The sequence below is a fragment of the Emydura macquarii genome, unplaced genomic scaffold, assembly GCF_026122565.2.
Source record: "Emydura macquarii macquarii isolate MOO-44397 ecotype Brisbane River unplaced genomic scaffold, CSIRO-AGI_Emac_v2 contig_440, whole genome shotgun sequence".
NCBI lineage: Eukaryota > Metazoa > Chordata > Testudines > Chelidae > Emydura > Emydura macquarii.
In genome coordinates this window covers 156,785-163,629 of record NW_027130577.1, presented here as the reverse complement: position 1 = coordinate 163,629, position 6,845 = coordinate 156,785, and the positions used below count along the sequence as shown (strand labels likewise).

The following is a 6,845-nucleotide window of genomic DNA, read 5'->3' as shown; positions in this document are numbered from 1 at the left end:
TCTACTGAATGTGGTTTGGGTAAAGGAGATTAAGGCAGGTAGGAAGTCTGGGCCAAATTTAGAAAGGTATTTAGGTGTTTACAGATGCAGATGAGTGCTATGTGCTTATCTCCTACTGGCACAAATGGCAGTTAGCCACTCAACCTGTGTAGGTACTTTGGAAAATCCTACTCAGTGCCTATCTCCATATTTAGATTCATCCCATAGAAAATCTGACCCCATAATAATCCTGAAAATCAGTGAGATTTGGGTACATCAATCCTTAAAGCTCCTCTGGAAACCCCAGCTCTAACTGCCTGTAGCATCAGGGTCTAAATTATTATTAGTGCTACTGAGTTTTATTCCCACCCTGAATACTTGGATTGTGGTCTCTGTCAGCTACACAGATAAGTACATATACATAATAGATTCCTAACAATGGCAGTAGAATCACAGAATCATTGAAATGTAGGGCTAGAAGGGACCTCCAGACGTCATTTGGTCCATACCTCCATACTGAGGCAGAATTATGATTACCTACCTAGAGCATACCTGACAAGTATTTGTCCAACCTGTTCTTAAAATTTTCCCAGGATGGTGTGTCATTCCGGGATGGAATCCAGACTAATGTCACCCCTGCCTTGCAAACTTGAGTTCCTCAAAATGTTTTGCTATTGTTGTTTACTACGTGGGTCACTCACAATCAACCTACTAGCCTGTAGGTCACACCCTGAGTGTGTGTGTATAGCCCTGATCCAGCTTCTCTGACCCGTCAGACTTTCAGCAGCACACCAGCCATGCTCTGGCTTCCAGCAGGCTTGGTTACTACCTGTTCGGTGGCCCCAACACACTCCTAGTCACAAATCACCCATCCTGCCTCCTCCACCAAATGTGTGTTCTGCACAGTCCAGCCCTTTCCTGAACAGTTCAGATAGTTTAGTCCATTGCTCCCTCTGAGTGATTAATACCCAACAGTTTGCTACATTAAAAGGAGTTACACACACAATGCAGTTTAAACACAGCAATGGATTAGTTTTGATTACAGAATAAAACAGTTTATTTGACTACAAAGAGAGAGATTTTAAGTGAGTACCAGTATAAGGCATTAAAGTCAGAAATGGTTACAAGAGAAATAAAGATAAAACACTTCCTAGCACTAAAACTTAACAAACTAGAGTCAGTTCCAGGGGAAATCCCTTACCACATGTTCCCAGTAACATTGATGAGCAAATTCTCAGGCCAGGATCTGCTCCCAAAGACCAAAGGCTGTTTCTTTTGTCTTCTTAGGTGAAGGAGAAAGAGATGGATAGGGAGAGATACCTTGCTGTGTTTTACCCCTCACTTTTATTGTCCAGTCCCCATTTGCAATGTATTTTTGAGGGTTATCCCTAGATAAAGTTCATTCCTGCTTTGAGGACTAAACAAGGAGTCTTGTAGTGAAAGAAGTTTCATGCTGTTGTTTGCTTAAATGCAGATTGGGTTGTTCCTGCCCCCCTTCCTTGCCAAAAACAGGTCACTTGACAAGTGATTGCCCATCAACTTTGATGATACTTGGCTAGATTCCTTTGTGTTTAAGAAACTGGTTTACCCAGACTTCTCTGATAAACACATTTCAGACCTAATTTCAGCTTATGTTTATAACGTTGCATATAATGTTGCTACACACATTTCATCAAGATATTATTGACCAGTGAGTTATTAGTTTTCGAATGACACCTCACAGGGCATATTTTGTATTAAAATATTACAATAGTGTGCAGGGTGTGTATACAGGTGTGCATTTGGTCACAGATGGGGATTTCACAACCACCTTAGGTAACCTATTACAGTGCTTAACTACCTGGTCTACACTACAGAATCACTTTGATATAACTACATTGGTTAGGGATGTGAATAATCCACGCCCTTGAGTGGCATAATTAAATTGACCTAAGAGCCGGTGTCGGCAGTGGTATGATGTTGGGAAAGCTCCAACATAGCTACTGCGCTGTCCCATCGGCTTAGAGTGTCTTCATTAAAGTACTACAGCAGCGCAGCTGCCCCGATGCAGCTGAGCCAATGCAGCCTTCTAAGTGTAGACCTGCCCTTAGGACGTTTTCCTAATATGCAACCTAAATCTCCATTAGTACAAGCTAAGCCAATGACTTCTTGTCCTACCCTCGGTGGACACGGAGAAGAATTGCTTACCTTCCTCTTTATAACAACTTTTCACACATTTGAAGACTGTTACCAGGTCCCTCTGCAGCCTTTTCTCCTCTAGACTAATCAGGCCCAATTCTTTCAGCCTTTTCTGATAGGTCATGTTTTCTAAACCTCTTTTCATTTTTGTTGAGGTCCTCTGGACTCTTGCCAGTTTGTCCACATCATTCTTAATGCATAATATATCTTCATCAATAATACTCATAATTTTATTAATTAATTAATAATTAAATAAAGGTCATTATATAATTACTAATTAATAATATCAATGGAGATAACCATTTAGACAACCTACATCCTATACATTCTTTTAATCTTTCCATATAATTAACTCCTTTCCGCCATAGATCATAGACAGATAGATTTCTGATTACCAGCCAGTTTTTCAAATTGATCCAAAATGGACACAAATTGGTAGATTACTTTGTAATTTGCCATGGCACATCAAGGGCAGAGTGCAGGTAGCAGTGTAAATTTGAGGTCATTTAGTCCAGGGGTTCCTGACATATATCCTTCTGCAAAAGATTACCAATTATGATTTGCCAGTGCTCATAACATTTTCCTGAGCAGAACTGGGTAACAAATCAGTTGCAGGAACCACATGAAATGGATATCAGTGGACTTTGCCTGGGCTCATCTAGTGTCTGGCACACAGAACAAGCTGCAAAACACAATTGTTACAAAATTATTAGGTTTGGATTCTGGGTCTAGAGATTGGTAGGGATGGCTGATGAAACCTCTGAAATCCAGGAAATGGAATGTTAAATAAATGCCCATAGGTGTTACCATAGCAATTATGAATGATTAGTGTTAATGTTTGATAACTAATGAATGATGCCAATAAATTGAAAAGCAACAATGGTAATACAGATAAATGGACGTACTTTTTAACATGACCCCAAATTAACCTGTGTTTACTCAGTGCTCCATGACATTACCAAGGGAAAGATTAGGTATTTTTTCTAGACATTGCTTTCTCATTGAGACTGGAAGTAGAGCTGAATGGTAAACTCGAAGTTAATTTAATGACATACAGTGTTTCTATGACTGCTACAAAAATGACTAATACAATCCATGGTAGTTAATTATAACTGTTAATCAACATTTTTCTAACAGATACACAATTTTAAAAATCATTTTAAGAGTCAGAGTTAAGGTTGCAATTTGAGTAAAAAACATTTCTCAGCAGTTTCTGAGATGAACATGGGGTGTTGAAATGACCTCATAGAATCATAGAAGATTAGGGTGGGAAGGGACCTCAGGAGGTATCTAGTCTAACCCCGTGCTCAAAGCAGGACCAACCCTGAATAAATCATCCCAGCCAGGGCTTTATCAAGCCAGGCCTTAAAAACCTCTAAAGGATGGAGATTCCATCACAATCCCTAGGTAACCCATTCCAGTGCTTCATAACCCTCCTAGTGAAAAAGTTTTTTTCTAATATTCAGCCTACGCCTCCCCCAGTACAACTTGGGACCATTGCTCCTTGTTCTGTCATCTGCCGCCACTGAGAACAGCCTAGCTCCATCCTCCCTGGAACCCCACTTCAGGTAGTTGAAGGTCGCTAGCAAATCCTCCCTCACTCTTTTGTTCTGCAGACTAAACAACACCAGTTCCCTCAGACTTTCCTCAAGGGTTTCCTCATCTTATACAATAGCAAGGATTCAAATGTATAAAGAATATAAGTCCCCATGCTTCCGGGCATAAACCAGCCTCTAACTGACTGCATTAAGGAAGAAATTTCCTTTATGGCTAGATTGTCTCATTGCCCATTCCCTGGCATACAGATCCTAGAATGGCCACCAATTGCCACATATGCACTTTTCAATGACAACTTGTTTGAAGTGTTATTGTGGTTATGTTGATCCCAGGTTATGAGAGAGACAAAGTTAATATCTTTTATTGGATCAACTTATGTTGGTGGCCTCGAAAGAAACCTGCACACCTTCAAAAGATGATTCTGAGAACTTAAATTCATAACTCCACTGCACACTGGAAACCATGGACTTAACAAAGACTCCGGTTTTATGGCCTATTACAACAATTTGTAACACACCCTGCTGCCAACTAACCCTTCATTGTCTAACAACTGCAGATGTGTTAATTTCCCACTTCATGTTTATTGCCTACTTCATTTTAAGTGGACTCCTGTGACATGCTTAACAATCTGTCCTGCCTTGTAGTTAATCTGGACACCCTGGTTACCTTCTCCAGGCCTGAGGCAGTGCTCTGTGAAGCTCGAAAGTTTGTCCCTTCCACCAACATAAGTTGATCCAATAAACAATATGATTTCACCTACCTTGTCTCTCAAGGAAAGACTCTGTGGATTTCTTAAGGTCTCCTGAAGAGGAAAAAGAGAGACAAGGCACCTGAGAGACAAAGCCATGAGGGGGATCTTGGTGGGAAAAGGGGGCCCCTGTTACAGTATCCTATGACTGACACCAGTTGCCACAGATCCACTTCTTTATGATTTAATTTCTTGGCACATTATTATTAAGTATAAGAATAAAACTGCAGTTGTAGCTAGGACACCCTGCCACAACCAGAGCCTGTGCAAATACAGAATAAAATAACCACAGTCAATGTCCCAAAGAACTTACAATCTATGCATCCATTTTTCTATGACAAATGCATTTCTTGGTATCTGTATTTTATTGCTCCCACCAGCTGCCATGGATTCAGTTTTCTAGGACACTATTTCCCTGGCGCATGGATCCTCTTTTCAGTGACAAAGCTATTCCCTGGCAGAAGGATCCACCTGCCACCAATTGGCCCAGATTTTCTATGACAAAGTCACAAGTGGGCCTGGTTCATTCAAAACCAATAGGGTGCCCTTAAATTTGTCTCTGTGTATGGCTGTTGGGGCTCCTTTCATCCTTATCTTTGTCCTCTCTCCTTGCAGGAGGAAAGAGAGAACGTGAGCTCCCAGTGGGAGTTTATCCTACTGGGGTTCTCTGACCAACCACACCTGGAGATGCTGCTTTTCATGGTGTTCCTGGTCTTGTATATCCTGAACCTGGTGGGGAACCTGGCCATCATTATGGTCTTGTGGCTGGATCCCAGTCTCCACACACCTATGTACTTCTTCCTCAGCAACCTCTCTTTCCTGGATCTTTGCTACACCACCAGCATCATTCCTCAGATGCTGGTGAACTTCCAGAGCACCCACAAGTCCATCACCTGGGCCGGCTGCGTGGCCCAGCTCTACATCTCCCTCTCGCTGGGCTGCACCGAGTGCCTCCTGCTGGTCGTCATGGCCTATGACCGCTACGTCGCCATCTGCCAGCCACTGCGCTACATGACCATCATGAGCCGCCGCCTCTGCCGGCAGATGGTGGGCACCGTCTGGTTGAGTGGCTTCGGCAACTCCATCGTTCAAACCATCTTGACCGTGCAGCTGCCCCGCTGTGGGCGGAACCGGGTCAACCACTTCTTCTGCGAGATGCCAGCCCTGATCAGGCTGGCCTGTATAGACACCTCTGCGAATGAAGCTGAGGCATTTGCTGTCAGTGTGATCTTCCTGCTGGTGCCGCTGGGCCTCATCCTGGTCTCCTACGGCTACATTGTCTCCGCCGTGATGAGAATTGGCTCAGCCAAGGGCAGGCTCAAGGCCTTCAACACCTGCACATCCCACCTGGCCGTGGTATCGCTCTTCTACGGCACGGCCATTTTCATGTATCTACAGCCTCCGTCCAGCTACTCTCAGGACCAGGGCAAGATGGCCTCCCTCTTCTATGGCATCATCGCCCCCGTGCTGAACTCCCTGATCTACACACTGAGGAACAAGGAGGTGCACAGGGCCCTAAGAAGACTGTTGGGAAGGCTATTCTGCTGTAAGAAGACATGAGCCAAAGAAATGTTTTGGGACTGGGTGACTTGGTTCTCTATGGGGCAGCAGCTCCGATCCAGTCCTAGATCGGGGGACTGGCTGGCTCAGTTGGCAGGCAATGGGACATAGATCCTTTCCTGTCTAGGAGGTTTCCAGTTTAAACCTTTTGTTCATGTCCACACATGGTGCTGGACTGGGAAACCAGAGCTCACTCACCTCTCCCACCATGAGCCCTAGGAGGCAGAAGAGCATGTTAAGGCCTGGCAGGCAGCATTGTCCTTCCATGGCTCTTTCCACAAACGAAGCTGGCTCTGCATGAAGGAGACCGAGCGATGTGGGCATCTGAGAGTCATCTCTGCACCAAATCCAGTGAGCCCAGACCACAGACACCCTAACATAAAATCCCTCAGGTTTTACCCTTAGTCCCTTTTATTGAATATTGACCAAAATAATCCCGCCAACATTGCCCTTTTTCTATTTAATTCTCAAATATGGAGGCTTCTTCTCCCTTCTCATGTTAAACTGAAATATTTTGGCTTTCAGAGGGAAACAGCTTGCTTCAATCACTGCTCCAAGTTGTTAATGAAGGTGTTAAGTCCATTATAATAAACTTTCCCCTCAGATTTTGTCCCTTTGCTCTCAAACTATCAAGTATTCATATAAAATCCCTTCCGATTTTCTCTCTAATTACCGAATATTGATCTAAAGTTCCCTCAGATTTTCTATTTCTTGATTATCGATATACATTTCCCTCCATTTTGGGACTGCTCAGATCTGGCACTTTTCTCACTATATTATGGAATGTTGATCTAAAATCCACCCATATTTTGCCATTTTTTTC

At 43.2% G+C, this 6,845-nt stretch overlaps 1 protein-coding gene across 1 annotated transcript; it reads left to right on the top strand.

Moving 5' to 3' along the window:
- Positions 1-3,005: 3,005 nt before the first annotated feature.
- On the top strand, positions 3,006-6,022 carry LOC137146377 (olfactory receptor 2G3-like). The gene is made up of 2 exons (XM_067537636.1): positions 3,006-3,014; positions 5,078-6,022. Exons 1-2 carry the CDS (start codon positions 3,006-3,008, stop codon positions 6,020-6,022), a joined length of 954 nt encoding a protein of 317 aa, XP_067393737.1.
- The last annotated feature ends 823 nt before the right edge of the window (positions 6,023-6,845 follow it).